Here is a 20449-nt window from a genome sequence, read left to right on the forward strand (position 1 = left end):
ACTCACTGTTGTACATTTTGCAAATTTTTAAAATATCTGGCTGAATAAAAGATGCTGGATTCCTATGTTTGCTCCTGCATTGAACTGTTGTGATATCACTCATAACATCATATGTCAAGTAGCCTGTTGAGAACTACACTCCACATTTGGAAGCATCTAATTTGTGAGAATGAGAGGGAAAAATGCAAATGACATCTTAGCATTAATATGAACATAGTTTTGACTTTGCAGACCCTCTGAAAGGATCAACTTTGAGAACGGCTCTACTAGAAAATCAGGTTGCTCTTTTAGCAGGCTCACACATTCATAGAATTCAATCTCATAGAAAACTGAAATGTACTAGTATATCTCACAGAGTAGATTTGAGGAAAACAAGAGGACAGTAATCACATTTTGGTTAGATGCCATTTCACCATTTTTTTCCCACTGATGTTTCAAAGAAGACATAATGTCAGTCATAAAAAAGAGGGACAGTTACCATTTCTTGAACTCATAGTAAGAGTTCAGGTCACTCTGCTACATGTTTTCCTTTGTCCATGTCAGTTACTTCTTAACAACAGCTGCATAAATCTAATTATTATCTCCCAATTTGAGATGGAGAAAGTACAGCACAGATATTACATGGGAAATAACTTTCCCATGATACAACAGTGACTTCCATAGTCGTGATTTACCTCTGAGCTGTCTGAATTCAGAAAATTAAGTTTATCTCTCTTTGTTATATTCTCCCACACCAAAATAAAAAAAGGTTAGGGCATGGAAACTTAATAGTTATAATGAACATACACAGATATGCTATTGCTTCCTATACAGATTAAGCTAACAAATGCCCCAAAGTGAAAATCAGCATGTGTTTTCAATTACCACATCTCAAGCATCAGGTAATTCATATCATTCTGTGCCTAGTATATTCAAAATAAATTATAATATTATAGCAGCAAATTTAAAAGGATATATATCTGCATCATATATTCAGATTATAAATTCTGCTGCTAAAACCTAAGTAGTAATTGATGAACAAAATATGTCTAGCAAGAAAATAAATGCAAAATATCCCTCGTGTAGGTAGGGAAGAGAGGAATACACAGATGGCTCTGAAGATAAAGTTTTATTTCATAGCGGAGTGATTGATACATAGGTGTTCAGTTTATCTTATTATTTTAACATATATTTTGGCATTGCTATTTCATAAACACTAGGGAGTTATATTCCCACCAAAAACAAGAAAATGCAAAAGCAAACTAAACCTTGCATAACTTTATCTGTATTTTTCAATAACTTGTAACTGGGAAAGTAGCTTATACTCTGTAAAAATGCTGATGTGTATGTAACTCATACTTTAAAAAGCAAGAAAATGGGACTTTCAGTTTTGAAAGTGATTTGGATGGATTAAGCGAGTTTTAGAGGAAAATACAGCTCAAGAAATTTCATCTGTGGAATCCCACTGACTGTACTGTGCACAGAATATAGTAAAATAACACAATAAAAATATCCATAGGAATAAGGGCAGGGAATGCTTCAAGAAACTTTGCAAACTGTCTGGACTTAGAGTTGTCAAGTTCAAACACATTCATACTCCTGACTGTGGAGCAGAATTGTGCAGTACCTGAAGGAGAATATAGTGATGTTCATTAAAAAATGTTATGAGCTTTGTATGTAACTGACACAACTGAAAATCAGATCCAAGCTTCAACTACCAGTATTGTTAATTTGCTAGTCACTGATACATAGCACACATCAACCTTCTGACAATGTTGTTACGAGCTTTGTATGTAACTGACACAACTGAAAATCAGATCCAAGTTTCAACTACCAGTATTGTTAATTTGCTAGTCACTGATACATAGCACACATCAACCTTCTGACAATGTTTACACAGAAGCTTGCTAATACAAATCAATTTTTTGCATAAGCAGTTTTTGTAAGTTTTATCCTTTTGGTATGGAATTGATCCCTCTGTATTCAAAGCTATAATTATAAATTGTAGCTGAGAACTCTTAAATTTTATTTTATGAAGACATAACTTGAATTTAGTTCTTGCTACTTCTGCTACTGTTCTGGAATATCTCATTGTAACATTGTGCGCTCTGGAATTAAAATGCACAATTAACTGATAAAGATTGCATGTATTAAAATATGAGGACTGTCAAATATTTATAAAACAATAATAAGTCCAAGGGGGAAAAAACAAAAAACTAATAATAAGATGTATCAAAATAATCTGGATCATTTAAAATATATATGCATTATTAGAAATAATTTCACTCTGTATAAACACCAATAAAGTGATAATTATGATCGAATACATTTTCCTCTGACTCATAAGAATAGATGGTGACTTTTAAAATTAACTAGGAACATATTTAACAAAAATAAATGTGGCTTAAGTTGAATAAACAAATTTGTTTTTTTACAAATCAATAAACTATTATTGTAATTCTCAGGCTTGACTTCATGGGCCTTGCAGGTGTCCTCAAGTGAAGTAAAAATTAAAAGTAGATGTTTTTAAAAGTTAAGCATTTTAAAGAACAACGATTTGCTCTTCAAACTATCAAGATTTCAGTATAATTGTTTATCTACTGGCTCTCACTGATTTATGTGCGGTATAGTTATACTGAATAAATATGACTGTGCAAAGCAGTGCACCTGGATGAGGTACTCAGTTGAGGATCAGGAAAGGGAGAACTACATGCTCTTAGTCTGGACATGTTGGGACAAAGCAGAAGCAGAGGAAACAAAGAGAACAGGTGTGCAATCATACGTGACAAGTCCCCAGGTGCAGACCACCGTTAACTCCACGGCATTCCAGATGTCTAACCTGTAGCATCCCGTACCCATGAGGTGTGGGTGTATAATATAAGTGAGATGAATTTCTGAGATGTCACACACCCAAACCCGCCCTGTGAAAAGTAATTAAAAGTATGATTTAAATGAGATTTTTGCAAGACCTTAAATTAATTCAAATTTTAAACTGGAGAAATAGACCCCAAACTTTGTCAATATGAAAACTGATATGTAAGACCTCTAGTAGGATTATATTTACAAACATTATTTTAGGAAAATACATATTCTCCAAAATCTGGGGAACTTGGTCTTTTTGTTTCTAAAAGTCTCTATATAAGCTAAATTCCTGCAAAGAATGCCATTTTATTTCCCTTAGGGAACTCTAATAGAAATAGAATAAATATGATTCTTCAAAAAGCACTTTTGTCTTAATCAGCACCTAAATTAAGTAGGGATGGTAGCAGACATAATCTATGTATCAAAGAGTTTATCTCCATTTATAATTATTTTTAAATATGTGAAACATTTGTTGAATTATGTTAAAGAAATCACTGACTTGCAGATCAGAGAGATGGAAGTAGGCTGTGTGCATAATATTGCAGAGCTGCTTGGGCGTATGGTAAAGGTCTCACACGGTCTGCTTTAGTAGCATTATAGGACTTCACAAACTGATCTCTCACCAGCAATGTGAGGGGCACTGAGTTTTGGTCGTAAATGTTTCTGGTAATTTTATTTTGAACTTTTGAATGTGTTTTTACTCCTAAGGTCTGGGAATTGGGAACATGTTCTATGTGTTTTATGAAGATGGAATCAAAGTGATACAACCCATAGAATGTGAATTTCAGAGGCACATTAAGCCTAGTGAAAAGCTCCTTGGATTTCAGGCAAGTATTTTAAAAATTCCTTTACAGTTTTATATAGTAATTTCGTTAAGTAGAATTGTATTTTGGAAATACAATGAAATCTACACATATATGAGACATGTGGGTAGGACAGTGTTAAAACTATGATATTGTCTGTTACTCTATGCAGGTTTTATACTTAAAGAGGAAGATAATATATTGTGTATTCGTAATGACCTGTTTGTAATTAAAATAAAGGCACTAGAGGTGAAATATCAAAACTGAACACAGCATAAAAACTTCACCTGTTCCTTAATTTAGAAAGTCTCCCATTTTGGCAGGCAATGGTTACTTTAACGTAATGAAAGAAAATAGCCTATAAATAATCTGATGGGAAGCTGAGGTATATTAGATGCTTTATAAATGTTGATGCCCATTTATTCTTCATCTTATTTTTTTCATGTACCTTTATTTATTTACATGTACTTACCTTTAACAGAAATATTTATCTTCTGTAAAATTTTGGTCAGCTTTCAGAAAATAGAAGAATATATGACAAAATGCATCTTGCCTATACATATTAGGGACTGTCCTTCTGTGCAGGATAATAAGAAATAATAATTTTATATTGCTATGGCTATGTATATCTCCACATAAATATGTGTACACCAAAATATGTAATACCAAAGATACCCATGTTACCTTTGTGTTCCCACACAAGTGCAGGCATGCACCAGACACCCAAAATAAGGTAAGATATTGGTAGACCTCAGAATGCAGCCCTGTCTTGATACTCATTTTAAGGTTGGCATGGCAACAAGATATGAGCAAAATAGATATTAATGCCCTGGTTTAGATCCTTTACTTTCAGCTCCTATTTTGAACCTACCAGTAGCCAGTGTTGCCACATATTGAATTATGGAGACAACAATTTACAAATTAAAGCCATGTCCTAGAATGAGAAGAAGGAAAAACATACGAGAATGAGATAAGATAGGCCAGCATCTCTCAGACACTCTGTAGGACAAAGCAATCTAATGACATCCTATTTTAAATAAAGGAAATGATTTAACTCAATATGTTTATGAGTGTTTAAAACAAAAGAAACTTTTTAATTTAAAAATATTTCACTTAAAGGCTAAATTACTGAATAGAATCATTACCATTTTTGTTAAACTATAAGTTTAACAAGTATGAAAACACTTTAAATTGTACGTGCAGTTTTGTTTTATAATCAGATATCAATACTGACTAAATCCATTTTGAATAAGGTGTGTGTGTATGTAAAGAAACACATATAAAAATATAAATATTTGCTTCTGATAAAACAAGTCATTCAATTTTATGGCATGTGTTTATTTTTATAAAAACATTATGGATGAGAAATTTGGGCTAACACACAGATATTGGAAATGTGGCATCAAAATAGTTATTTAAATCAAAGCAAAATCATTTAACAAAAGAGTGTTTCTGATTCCTACGGGATTGGCAGTGTTGTAGCTAACTATTTGGAATCTAAAGCTGAAAAAGCAAGGAAAAATTGATGTGATAGTTTTGTGACATGTCTGGAAAATAGGGATGTGAAGTTTACTTACCTGAATGTCTCTTTTTAAAACCTTTGATTACTTAGACTGCCTCCTAAAACAAATAGATCGATCTCTCTCTCTCTCTCTCTCTCTCTCTCTCTCTATATATATATATATATATATATATATATATATATACATACACACATATATACACATGCATATATATATAGTGAGAAATTATATACATACATATATAAATTATGTATACTTTTCTATAAAATATTAAAACTGAAGAGGAGATAGAAACCAAACATCAGTGATGACAGCCTTAACTCATTTCCTTCAACCTGAGAACCCTTATCCACAACAATGACAAGGCAGGGATTATTAGATATTAAGAACTAATTGACTGCATCAAATTTTTCAAATCACCGCCCGTGGAAATCTTACAGCCATCTTACACATGGGATTATGCTAGAAATTCATACTGCAAAATAGAAATATAAGGATAGAAAGTTAGCATTCTTATATAAAACAAAAATTTACAAGACTTTCTATATGCTAATGGAAGACTAAGCAAAAAGTATAAGAAAAGTTAGATTTGTATTTTTAAGACGAGAGAAACTATCAAATTGTGTGTGTTTAAATTTATGACATTTCTACTGGTTGGATGTTGAAATTAAAATACAAATACATATTAGCTGACCAATATATTTGTTAAAGCACTAAGAATAATATAGAGAATGGATAATTGGCTAAAACTACATCCTGATTATATTGTAAAATGCAGAATACAGGCATTTGTTTATACCAAAAAAGAGAGACATATTTCTCATGCAGTTATTATAGCCCATATATATGAAATAAAGGCTAGAGTAGATAAACTTTTATTTTGTATTGCTTTGTTATTTTGTTATTCCTTAATGTGAGATAAGCTTAAATAATTGGAATATGTATACCCAGACACTTTCATGATACACAAGTATACAGCAGTAGAAAAAGAAAAATTGACGGCAGTATGCTTTGAGAATAAATGTTGGATTAAATGTGTTTCTTATATGAAGCTATTTTATTTCTGTTTAAACACAAAAGATGTGTATTTCAGAGTGTGTAAGCTATTTGGTGCCATATTCTACTAGATTTCATTTCTAATTATAAAATAATTTCATGAGAAAATTGTTGAGTATTATGTCAAGAGAACATTTTTCTCCAGAGAAACAGAACCAATAGGATTAGTATCTATATCCATGTCCAGATCTGGATCTGGGTCTATATCCCTCCATCACTGTCTGCCTCCATCTCCTTATTTTAAGGAATTGGCTCTGGAACTGGTGGGTGGAGTGGCACGCACGTGTGTGAAATCGGTAGGGCAGGCCAGGCAGTAGGAAATTCAGATACGAGTTGATGTTCAGTCTGGAATCCAAAATCCACAGATTAGGCCAGCGGAGTGCTGATACAAGTCAACACTGGGGTCTTGAGTCTGACATCTATAGGCAGACTGGAAACTCAAACACATTTCTGTGTGGAAGCCTTAAGGTGGGATTCCTTCTTCCGTGGGAAACCTCACTCTTAAATCTGAAGGCCTGCAACTGATTGCATGAGTCCCACTCACATTACGGGGGGTGACCTGTCTTACTTAAAGCTAACCAATTTAATTTACTTTTTAATTAATTTTTATTGGCGTATAGTTGCTTTACGATGCTGTGTTAGTTTCTGCTGTACAGCAAAGTGAATCAGTTGTACGTATACATATATCCCCTCTTTTTGAGATTTCCTTACCATTTAGATCACCACAGTCACTAAGCAGAGTTCCCTGTGCTATACAGTAGGTTCTCATTGGTTATCTATTTTATACATAATAGTGTATATATATCAGTCATAATTTCCCAGTTCATCCCACTACCCCCCTTCCCCGCTAAGTATCCATACGTTTGTTCTCTACATCTGTGTCTCTATAAAGCCAACTAATTTTAAATGTTAATAATCACCTCCACAATACTTTCACAATGACATCCAGACTAGTTCTTTTTTTTAATTATTTTATTCAAGTATAGTAGATTTACAATGTTGTATTAATTTCTGCTGTACAGCAAAGTGGTTCAGTTATACATATATATATATATGTATTCTTTTTCATATTCTTTTCCATTATGGTTTATCACAGGACTCTGAATATAGTTCCCTGTGCTTTACAGTAGGACCTTCTTGTTTATCCATTCTCTGTCAGACTAGTTCTTGACCAACAACTGAGCGACATAGCCTAGTCATAGCCAAGCTGACATAGGAAACAACCCACCACATCTTACTACCTCTATTAGTCAAGACTTTGATTAGCATTTTTATTCCCAATGTACTTACACATGGCAGGTAGTCGAGTAACATTTGTGAAATGAATTTAAGGAAAACTCCATTGCTTAGAGCCTTAGGCTATTCATTCTTTTATGCATTGCCTGAGTTTAAAGATGTATACATCTAATTCCCTCCTCACCTCTCCTTACTTTACATTCCCACAAAACAGTGTTCTTCTTGTGAAAAATGTTTCATAGAATAATTGATCACTGAATTGTTTCAGGGTAAACATAACCTCATGGGTCTATTAATTCAAAATCACACGGTCAAAATATACTGTTCAAATGCCCAGTCTAAGATAGTTTGGAGTTCTATTATAGAAAAAAGAAAGCTAGTTCTTCTGGATTTTAGAAGATAAATCACTTGATTGTGAGTAGTGGAAATGAGTCTTTTCGAATCATTTTTTCCCCACAAAAAAGGATTAAACATAAAAATAATACTTTTCAAAGTCACTGTTGATATTAAGAGAATTGCAATTCCCAATGCAACTCATTGGCTAGTAAAGTTTAGATAAAAACTGAAATATTTAGAATACAGAATCTTTGCTCAAATCTCTCAGAAGTTGCTGTTTGCTTGCTCTAAATAAAAATTCAATTTTGGTGCAATGTCAGATTACATTAGGTTTCAGCTTTTGGTAGTGAGTTGGTTGAAGATTCATAGAACATGCTTTTATTTATACTTTCATCTATCTTTTTTCCTTTTTTTGTGATGCAGCCTAACTAGACAGGATTCTTGCTGTATTTATCCTAGTTGTATACATGATTTCATCTTGTCAACTACAGTAAGTGTGTACTTCAAGCAAATAGGATTCTATCCCAGACTTATAACTTCAGAACCCAAACTGAAGTGGGTTTGGAAAAATGTTTCAATTATTAGGCTTTTGCAAGATTACCAGCTGTTTCACTCTTCTGGTTTTCAAGTATTTTGTCAACCTTATCCACAACTCTTTTAATCTTTAATGCTTTTTTACTTCACTTCCTTCTCTGTTTGCTTATTAAGATCCAGCTGCTGTTCTCCATACATACCATCATGTTATTTATTCTTTCGTGGGGACTAGAAGAGCTTGAAAGAAAAATCACACAAATCTTATCATGCGTGGGTCTTAAGTATATAGATGTGTGTGTGTGTGTGTGTGTGTGTGTGTATTTTGGTTGGGGGGCAATGTTGCGTGGCTTGTGGGATTTTAGTGCCCCAGCCAGGGATCAAGCTTGGGCCCGTGGCAGTGAGAGCAGAGTCTTAACCACGGGAGCACCAGGGAAGTCCCACATGCACGGGTTTTATATTTTAGGATGCAAAGATTCTGTTATTGGTTTTAATGCAACTTAAATGATACTAACTCCAGAGGATCATAGTTTCTGCAGAAAGTCTGATGTGAATCACCTCTAAAATGTCTATTTTCTAGGCTTGGAATTTCCACATTAGAAAATTACCTAGACTTTATAAATGAATATGATTGCTACTCTATTAGAATGGAGGTTTTACATAGGAACAGGTTGTGTCCATAGTGTGCAGAATACTCAGGTATCAAGAAATTGAAACTGAGATTAGAAATGGGGAAGCAGCTCTCTCTGCTGTGTCCACACTTCTCTGTCTGCTGGCGTTCCCCTCTTCTCAAGCAGTGCAGTCTTCAGGGCATTTATCAATTTCCTTGGTAATACTTCCAAACCCCCTTTTCAGCATCTCCTTCGGTGTCTAATCCAGTTACTACTTTTCCAAACTCTGTCCAGAAAAATAATTGTTAAAACACCAGCCGCTTTATATGATGCAGGCAATTCATGTCTCCATGAAGCCATCAAGCAACCTTTTGAATTCAATACCACTGTATATTTCAGAAAGGTAATCGAAATTTTTCCCCACTTATTCTTTTCTCAGTGGGTCTCTATTCAAACATGGCTTAACTTACAAAGAGTTCTAGAATGATAAAAATTTAAGCTTTCATTACAATGATATCCTGCAAAGAGCTTCCTTTGCACTTACAATGATATCCTGCAAAGAGCTGCCTAAAGAGAGTAATGCAAACTACCTCTAACTATTCCTTAGAAGATTATGCTGTTGATTTTAAAAGAAATAAATTTATGAAATTGGTCTTTGAAGCCCTGGATTTAAAGGGGCCTTGTAATCTTTCATTAAAAATCACACTCTTCTGAAATTCTCACATTGCGCTTCTGTTACGCTTGAAGTAGGCAAGGCTAACGTTAGGGGGAGAGCCGCGGGGAGCGTGTAAATCATGCAACAGCATCTTAATGGAGTTGTATAGCATATTAATTGGATCAAGTAATCTTATCTAAGAAAGCATATTAGGTTTTTAAGAGATTATTAATAAGAGCCAGCCAAGTTATTTGGTAAATGTGACCAGAATTATGTATGTGTCTCAAACAGTCTCTTGCCATCACATTTTTTATGTGAAATATAAGGATTCACTACACACACCTAGGAGCACATTTTCTGTACTTGAGAAAGAAATGTACTTATAGTAATTTGGAATTTCAATAGAAACTTCTTAAGGGTAAAATTGAAGAATTTAACATAAAAATTATTCATACAAATATCTTTAAACATAACACCATTTTACTTGAGACTTACAAAACTCACATAAATCTAGCTTCTGTGGCTCTTAAACTACAGTTTCTGGTCTAAGGTAATAGATTGGCATATGGTAAAAATAAAATAATACAGAAGTAGTAGTTTCTTACTCTGTACCTTACTATCCCCAGTCTGACTTCATGCAACCAATTACATTTAATCACTTTAAGTAATATGCTCAGGAATGGTATTTCTTGAATTATCAATATTAGATATTTTCTAGTGACGTTCCTCTCTGAAGGATGTTAATTTCCAAATTTTCTTCTCTCTAAATATGTTGAAAAGTTACTGTAACAAGATTAATTGTAATTATCATATTGAGGGTTAGATTGATGATTTTAATGATTTATTTAAACCTTAGTCCTTATTTTTCTTTTCCTTTTCTTAAAATTTCTATTTAACTGATCTCTTGCTTGATTTCTCATTGCTTATATTTTATATTTCAACAATAGTTGTCAAAATTGTAATTTCATACTGAAAACTGTAATTTCATACTCGTCATTTCTTTAATATCTTTTTCATATTTAGATAGGTCATTAATCTCAGTTTGAATAATGTGAGAGGCTGTGCAGGAAGGAAAACAATACAGTAGATTAATGGCTTTATTTTATTAAATGTTTGAATCACTAAATTTTTTTTGAAAATATTGCTAAATGTTTACAATGACAGTTTTGCATTTCTCCATATACTTTATCATATAATGATGTTATATGTTTTCTAAATTTCTTAAATCTATATTTAAAATACAACTATATAATAAAAATCCCAAGGAAAACAAAACTTAAACCTCAAAATTATTGTTCATCCCATTACTATTTAAGCTGCTAATTTTTGCCCATTAAAACTCCTTTTTTTCTCATATTTAAAAATCCACGTACTAGTATCATTTTCATTTAAAAAGTCACTCTTTAATATATAACTTTCAGCATAGTTATTTGTGAATATAATTTTGCAAAATATCATCTTATGTCTGATAGTTTACTTTTGAAATTATTTAGAAAGCTGAAAGATGCAAACGAAAAATAGCATATCAGATTATATAATCTGCATACACAAAGGATTTACATTGAACTAAGTCACAGAGGCAGTTTTGGTGAATTCTTATTCAATATTGTCTTCACTTTATTACTCAAGAATATTTCTGAGCTGGATAGTGTGGCAGAACCCCTATCAGATTTGTCAGTGAAAAGAGACAAGGGAAAATGTAATTCTGCAGGCAATATAATAAATAAAGATATAGTTTTAAAGAAAAAGGACAAAGAAAATGTAAATTTGGTCTGTCTTCTTACCTATAAAGAAGATAGGCACAGGAGCAAATTATTTTTATGTAACATTTATTTCTAAAGGTTTACAAGATATTTTAAAATGGGTGTATTTTATGGTTTTTATATTAATTGATACAAACACAGCAAAATACCTATGTGTATAAATTATTTGGCCAGAATCCGCTCACTTCATACCTTTAAGAAAGAGAATATAAGGTCATTTTCAATAATAATAATTAACTAGTTAATGTCATAAAGCAAGCTAAAATAATTTTTAAAGAATGTTGACGTGAAAAAGTGTAATGATTCTCAGTGTCGGCGTTCCTATGTGGAACAAATTAATGTGTGAATTACAATACAGTTTAAAAGTACACATGCGTATAATTATCCTCTCTGGAGCCTTATAATTTTTGAAGATAAATCTACCACATTTCAGAATGTTTCTCGGTCCATAATAATCTTGAAAAAACGACTAAGCCTGCCTTCCACATAAGGCGCCCTCTGCCGGACAATATGGGGAGATGAAGAACTCCATCAAAATGACACTTTGCCATCTGCATTGTGAGATTATGTTGCATAGAAAAAAGTTCAATTCCTAAGTGATGTTACACTCTATTGAACAAATATAGAGAATGCAACAATCATAAAATTCCCTCAATTCATTCTTGTACGTCAACATTTTTAAAACAGTTACAAGACGGAATAAGCCATTCAGAGCAAGAGGTTACATAATGCATTCTTAGAAAGGCAATTAATAAAACCTCTCTTGGTCCTCAACTAATGTCCCCCAAAAGAGAAATCTGTAAAATGTGCATTATCAAAACTCATGCATTTAAAGAAAGAAAAGGGAACTTACAGTTTCTGATATTCCATGTCATTCAAATTGTTTGACCCTTTTCCTTAAAAGTTTATCTTTGTTTCCTTTGTGTCCTACAGATATATACCAATAAGAAATCATTTAATTTACTCTATTTTCATATAAGAATTTCAAAGAATCAAGGAATAGAATCTACATGAAAGTCCTTTAAAGGTTTAATGACAGTTTGTTAATGTGGTTTATGGTCCCCCCAAACTAAACTTCAAGTTTTTACTTCAATCCTATCTTGTAGAAGTAATTTCTTTGCCTGCCTGATAATCTGTCTCATAGGTATTATTTATTTCAAAATCTATATTTTCTTTAGTAATATGATCAGAACATAGAGAAGTGAAATCTATCAAAACAAAATTGCTTGCTTTTAAAATACATTTTTTTAATTTATTTATTATTATTTTTTGCAGTATTCACTTTATTTTATTTTATTATTTTTTGAACATCTTTATTGGAGTAGAATTGCTTTACAATGGTGTGTTAGTTTCTGCTTTATAACACAGTGAATCAGCTCTACATATACATATATCCCCATATCTCCTCCCTCTTGCGTCTCCCTCCCACCCCTCTAGGTGGCCACAAAACACCAAGCTGATCTCCCTGTGCTATGTGGCTGCTTCCCACTAGCTATCTGTTGTACATTTGGTAGTGTATATAAGTCCATGCCCCTCTCTCACTTCGTCCCAGCTTACCCTTCCCCTTCCCCATGTCCTCAAGTCCATTCTCTATGTCTGCGTCTTTATTCCCGTCTTGCCCCTAGATTCTTCATGACCATTTTCTTTTTTAGATTCCATATATATGTATTAGCATACTGTATTTGTTTTTCTGTTTCTGACTTACTTCACTCTGTATGACAGACTCTAGGTCCATCCACCTCACTACAAATAACTCAATTTCGTTTCTTTTTATGTCTGAATAATATTCCATTGTATATATGTGCCACATCTTCTTTATCCATTCATCTGTTGATGGACACTTAGGTTGTGTCCATGTCCTGGCTATTGTAAGCAGAGCTGCAATGAATATTGTGGTACATGACTCATTTTAAATGAATCTATTTGGACTAGTTTACCTTGATGCTCCAAATGAAGAAGTGTCAAGGTAAATTAATCCAAACAGTCTTCTTAAAGTAGTCCTCTTAATTTTGACTATTAATCAGTACCTGGAAAGGACCATTTAAGCAAATATTCTCTATTGTTACTGAAGGAAACTAGAGTACAGAACATATCTGAAAGAAGTAACCTCTATCTTTCCATGATATCCATCAGTGTTCATAGTGATGTCATAATTTTGATGAGCTTTTCAACATTTTAAGGAGAGGTTTGCATACTAAAGTCCATTCTTTTTTTTTTTTTTCTTCTTTTCTTGTGTGGTCATTTAACTTCATGTGTTATCTGGTAAGAAAATAATTTTTTAATATAAATTTTCACCCTATCTAACCAACTTACCAATTGTGCTTTGTTAAATAAAGTTAGGAAAGAGCACCATTGCTCCTGTACAAGTCAAATCTTCAACACATTGGGAAATGAAATTAAACACAACTAATTCTTTAATTCCAACTATCTAAACTGCCATTAATTGAGTTGATCCTTCCTGAACCTTGTGGGTCCATATAATTTACATTTCCTGGTATTCCCCATATTTGTCTAATTTCTTTAGTGCTTAATGTTAGCTTTCAATTCAAAGGACATTTTGCCAAACTCTATTTACTTGTTCTTGGACCTAATGTGAAACCTATGGTCTTGATATTTAACTTGTCTCACCATTATTCAAGTTTATGCCTTTTCCAAAAGTCATTAAGTCCCTGCCTCTGGATTCTCAGTGCCCACTGACACCTGGACCAACCCCCAGCCAGGATTCTGGCTCATTTACAAGAACCAGGAGAATCGACACACAAATCATTCAGTCCTGCACTGACGAAAGATCTAGAGTTCTTTCTTCTCTCATGTTTTGCAGACATTTGAAATTTAACACTCTGCAAATTTATTTACTTTTAAATTGGTTATTCACCTCACACCTCTCAAGATGGCCATCATTAAAATATCTACAAATAACAAATGCTGGTGGGAATATGGAGAAAAGGGAATCTTCCTACACTGTTGGTGGGAATGTAAATTGCTGCAGCCACTGTGGAAATCGGTATAGAAGCTTCTCACAAAATTAAAAATGGAACTACCGTATGATCCAGCAATTCCACTTCTGGATATTTATCCAAAGAACATGAAAACACTAATTTGAAAAGATACATGAACCTCTATGCTCATTGTAGCATTATTTACAATAGTTAAGATATGGAAGCAACCCAATTGCCCATCAACAGATGAATGGATAAAGAAGATGTGGTATATTTATATATTTTTTTATGATGGAATATTAGTCATAAAAAAGAATGAAATTATGCCATTTGCAACAACATGGGTGGACTTAATATAATATTTCTATAAACTGGTAATATATTTTCTGTTTAAGCAGAGTAGAAGTAATTCAGATAGCTTTGTTTTTTGTTTTTTTTCTTTTATTGAAACCATGGACAAGTTCTAATTTAATCCTCTCAATTTCTAGATAAGGAAATGAGAAAAGACAAATAATTAGCTCAATATCATAGAACTGCCAAGTGATAAAGGGAAAAATAAGTTCTCCTGACCACATATGCAACCATCATTCTGTATTTAAAGTAACTCTTTGAAATTCTTAAATATACACAGTGAACTTCCCTCTAAAACATTTTGGGAAATTGAAAAAAAAATATTTGATGAAAAATGTGTAGACTATTATAGTTTTCATGAAATATATCCCATAGTGAATTTTCTGTAGAAAAATAACAGGTAACATTTATTGATCATTTGACCTTTTCAAACATGATTTCATTTAACAAACATAATAATCCTATGTGATTGGTGATATTGTACCAGTGACATAAACAAAGCTTAAAAGGAGTATTTACATGGCTAATATGAGTGTAAAACTGGATTACATCTAATTCTGGTTGACCTCAAAGCCTGTGTTTTTAATCTTTCTAATAATTTGCGGCTAAAGAGAAATCAGTCCTCAGTATATGATTGTATAGTGTTATCTGCTCCATTTTTGTTATAACACTGGAGGACATAAATGCATTCTCCTTATGTTAAAAGAAAGGAATAAAATTTCTTTACTGTGGTCTTTGTACCATTGATATCCTAGAATCAAAATCATACTATCTGACAGTTTTCTTATATAGGCCAAATTAAGGCAAATCAGCCCCTAAATTGCCATGGCTACCTATGCTTTGACTAATACGAACTAGATTGTTTATGACATTTTCATAAATGAAATGGGAACTAGAATTAGATAAATTGAATATATCTAACTGTAGAAATAAGCAGTTGTATCACTTGGGTTATAGCAGTGATCTCGACTAAAAATTGACGAAAGTAATTTAACCTCATTGCCTTTAAAAAAAAATGGTCCAGTAAGGGAGATTAACCATGGATATTAAATTGTTTAACATGCTATTGTAAGATCTAGGGTTTTTTTATATTGCAAAGCAAGATTAAAAGAATACATTATATCTAGTGTATTCACAAATAGCTCAACCTTATATATATATATATATATCTTCATGATTATAAAAAAAAAATCCTGGAAATCGTAATCTAAACATTCCAGTTCAGTACAAAGAACCCTTGTTTCATTTCTTTGATTCATGATAAACTGAACATTGCATTTATTAAAGTGAACACTATTTTGTCAAGTGTTTCATTCACTTTTCTATTTATCTCAGTAGACTCAGACTGCAACAGTTTTGGATATATATGTATTTTAAAGCTATTTAAAAGAGAAAGAGAGAGCTAGAAAAGAAAAGAAAGCTCAAAATCAGAGCTTCTTAAAACATTTGTGGAAAAGAACCCTCCAGGCACGCCTGACACACCCAAGCTTGTCTAAACCCTATTAAAGGAGGTGGGTCCGCTGATCATGCTTATGGATATTATGTCAATGTCAAATTGTTAGAAAAGATTCTAAATGGTTATTTTCCATTTCTGTACTATTCTCAGCTTGGCAAGGAACGATATGCCAACAGGCAGCTATCCACAGACTATATGTTGAAGATGTTCCAGAATTCGGTTTCTTAATGATTCTGGATGACATGGAATAGTGTTTAACAACATGTTTGAGAAATATACCCTTTTTGATCCCCTCTCCTTTTTTTTTCTATGATAAGTGACATTTAAACTTGTATTTACTGAGGAAATATTGTACCTTCCCCAGTATGTCTGTAAAATGTAGAAATACAGGACTAGCAAAGGCTAACATTTTAGGCAGGGATGATAATACCTGATTAAAGGCCAAATTATGTGGCACCAAATATAAATGCTACAAAAATTCAGACAAGAAGAAAATTAGTAAGACCCACAGTAATTAGGATGAGCCATATAGGTGTTGGAAATACGGCTACCAAATGTAGATTAAAAAGAATTTGATTAATAAAATGTGTGATGCGTTCTTTAGTTGCTGTGGAAAATCATTGTTTTTTTAGTAAGATTCTGATGAGAACATTCTAGCTGGAGAACAGGCCATTTGCTGGAGAACAACAAAGAATACGGTTACACATTTTGAGTAAGGATTATTTATTATTTTTTCCTTTTTGCAAAAGTTCTCTTTCCTCCCAATTCTCAATTACTTCCAAGAAAGCGGACTCTCCTGCCAGTCTTAGGAACCTGATAGGTAGAGAAGCAGTAAAGTTAAACAATGAGAACTACTGAAAGCAATTTATTTTCAATAGTTAATGACCTGATCCCAATCGGTGAGAGAACCAGGTCGACAATACGTCTAGGACTTTTCAAATTTAATGATATGTTTACATATTTATCAAACATCCAACCCTCTCTCTCTCCACCTTTAATGCAACATTCATTCGCAATAGTTCACTCTGTATCTAGGAGCATCTGTATACTATCCTTGGGTGAACCCATAATGTGGTACCCAAATTGGGTGTGTACATCTTAGGTCACCTGATTTGTTGTATACTTATTTCTGCACTTAGTGCTGCAGTGAACCTAGGGGTGTGTATATCTTTTCAAATTAACGTAATTTTTGTTTCCTTCAGAAAAATACCCAGAAGTGGAATTCCTAGATTGTATGGTAGTTCTATTTTTAATTTTCTGAGGAAGCTTCATAAGGTTTTCCATAGTGGCTGCATCAACTTACAATCCCACCAGCGGCACATGAGGGCTCTCTTTTTTTCCACATACTAGCCAATAGTTTTTGCTGTCTTTTTGAAGATAGCCATTCTGGCAGGTGTAATTTGATGGCTCATTGTAGTTTTAATTTGCACTTCCCTGATGATTAGTGATGTTGAGCATCTTTGCATGTGTCTGTTGGCCATCTGTGTGTTTTCAAAATGCCTATTCATGTCCTTTGGCCACTTTTTAATTGAGTTGTTTGCTTTTTTGATATTGAGATAGACAATATTGAAATGAATGGGTGTAGATGTGTTCCAATAAACCTTTATTTATGGAAATCTGAATACCAGATAATGTTTACACATCACAACATAGTACTCTTCTTTTGATTTTTTTTCAACTGTTAAAAAATATCAAAAAGTGTTCTTAGTTCCTAGGCCATTTACCAAAATAGGCAGTGCGCTGAATTTGGCCTGGGGTCATGGTTTGCTGCTCCTTGCCTTACAAGAATGAAAAAACATTCCAGGAAGAATCAAGAGTCTGAAACAGCTAAATATGGCAGAAATTATAAGCAACTTGAGAGCAGGCATTCACACAAATTCATGTTTTTATTTCCAAACAGAACTTTGCATGATATCTTACACATAGTAAGTGTTCAATAAATGTTCCCCAGCAATAATCGAAGAGCAATGATCGCAAATTCTAAAGCTCTTTGTGACTCTTCAAGAACTCTCTTTTGGAAGAGACAGGATCTGGAAAGCAAGTTTGAAGTATGAGCAATTTAGAGTGAAAGGTCAAGAAATGGAATTAAGGTTCTTGACAGCTTGTTCAAAGTCTAAAGAAAATTAGATGGATTATTGAAAGGGAAAGCAGGTGAATCCAAATAATGTTTACTTAAATTACAGGGGCATGTGCATGTTCCAACACACCTGGAGACATAGCTAAAGTTATAATTAAAATGTAGGCAGATTCTGTCTTCAGGCAAAAGATAGTGGACAAACCATGATCAGAGAGAAGGATGCAAGGACGGAATAAGGACAGAAACTTGTTGAGTTGGATGCAAGGTAAACAGATGTGCTTGTGACAAATTCATTCATCCTCACCATGAAAGACACAGAGGTAGACTATGAAGAAAGGGAGGAAAGAAAGATGGGAAGTTGGAGATTTAAGGGAAAAGTGTTTTTAATAGGTCATCAATACAATATATGAAAATGACCAAGTCCTATAGAAGATGAGTATATATATCCATCTACTCGAGCTATAACTTGTGTTTAGCAAATCAGGAAGCATCAACACTATTTTAATTGCTAAATCAAAATTTCCATCATCACTAGTGATACATCTTATATCCCTTTAGAATTTTGGAAGAAGATAATACATAAATAGGAACTGCATAATGAAATATGGAAGTAACCCAAAGGGAAATAGATAAATTCTAATTATGAGCTAGAATTATCTTTTTATTATTGACTCGTCTTCATTAGCTCTAAAGTCCTGTTAATCCTTTAACTCTCAAAGGCAGTATACATTTCTATAAAAATGATTGAGTGATACTCTTTGATATAATTTCTGACAATTTTCCTCATCAGTACGTATTATCTTAATCTTCTTTTGCATCTCTTGTATATTTTAGTTTCCTTTTATCACTGAATGCCTAATGCATGTGAAAAATATTCCCCCACTCTTCCTAGCCACAGAAATAAATACTAATCTATGTAATCTGAAAACAGAGGAGTGCTATTGTAAAATGGGACCGAATAGACTATAATCAGCAATAATGGCGTGAAGCAAAGCAAAGAAAATTCAGGGTGACTGTCAGGAAACTTTTAATGGCTTTGTAAACGTGATTGTGAGTCTGGTCAGGGCCATCTTATAGGGACAGCGTACAAATAGGAAATAATTCCCAGCGGAGCAGTTTATTTTACTGTTGACTAGTTTTGTAGCAAACAAAGGGGTGGAAATTTCTCCTGGTTCAGCTGTTTTTTGACTGACAGTTTAGCGTCAGGTTACTCACGCTTTCTGTTATTTTGACAGGTTTTGTTGGGAGATTTTACACAACGGCAAAGAATTTGTAAGCAATTTTCCTATATTCAGATCCTTTCGTCAACCTTAGGTCCCACTTTTTCCCACCTTTTCGTGCCTCTCAAGTACTTATGTTAGGTAGAGTTTGAGTCTCCTGAAATAGGTTCTTGTCAAAGATGTTCAAGATATTGGGTTGGCCGAAAAGTGCCTTTGGTTTTTAAGTAAAAATAAAAGACACATTTTTCATTTGCACCAAGAACTTTATTGAACAATGTATTCACCCTTTTGTTCCACTACCTTCTGTCATTTTTCAGGCAACTTCATAATCCCATCTTCCCAGAACTTTTTATCTTTTTGAGCAGAGAACTGTTGTAGGTGCCTTTTACAGTCTTCCAGGGAATTGAAATCTTTTCCATGAAGAGAATTTTGTAAAAATGAAATAAATGGAAATCCAAAGGTGCAATGCCTGGTGAATACGGCAGATGAAACAGAACTTCCCAGCCAACCTTGTAACAGTTTTTGCCTGGTCATCAAAGAAACATCAGGTCTTGTGTTATCCTGATGGAAGATTATGCATTTTCTGCTGACTAATTCTGGATGCTTTTCATCGAGTGCTGCTTTCAATTGGTCTAACTGGGAGCAGTACTTGTTGCAATTAATTGTTTGGTTTTTCGGAAGGAGCTCATAATAGAGGACTTCCTTCCAATACCACCATATACACAACATCACCTTCTTTGGATGAAGAGCAGCCTTTGGTGTGGTTGGTGGTGGTTCATTTCACTTGCCCCAAGATCTCTTCCATTCCACATTATTGTACAGTATCCACTTTTCATTGCCAGTCAAAATTGTTTTAAAAACGGAACGTTTTCATTACGTTTCAGCAGAGAATCACATGAGGAAATACAATCAAGAAGGTTTTTTTTGCTTAACTTACGTGGAAACCAAATATCAAAGCGATTCACATAACCAAGTTGGTGCAAATGATTTTTAACACTTGATTTGGATATTTTGAGTATGTCGGCTATCTCCCAAGTGGTATAACGTTGAT

At 33.4% G+C, this 20449-nt stretch overlaps 1 protein-coding gene across 1 annotated transcript in view; it reads left to right on the forward strand.

The window, feature by feature from the left end:
- LOC111179032 (follistatin-related protein 5) overlaps window positions 1–20449 on the forward strand; it is a 143482-nt gene that overhangs the window by 92501 nt on the left and 30532 nt on the right. Inside the window, exon 6 of the mRNA XM_089911286.1 lies at window positions 3550–3668. Coding sequence (XP_089767412.1) covers window positions 3550–3668 — 119 coding nt within the window. The remainder of the gene's footprint in view (window positions 1–3549; window positions 3669–20449) is intronic.

The sequence above is a fragment of the Delphinapterus leucas genome, chromosome 5 (genome assembly GCF_059928025.1).
Source record: "Delphinapterus leucas isolate spDelLeu-1000000601 "Yukka" chromosome 5, BTC_Dleu_Yukka2, whole genome shotgun sequence".
Taxonomy (NCBI): Eukaryota; Metazoa; Chordata; class Mammalia; order Artiodactyla; family Monodontidae; genus Delphinapterus; species Delphinapterus leucas.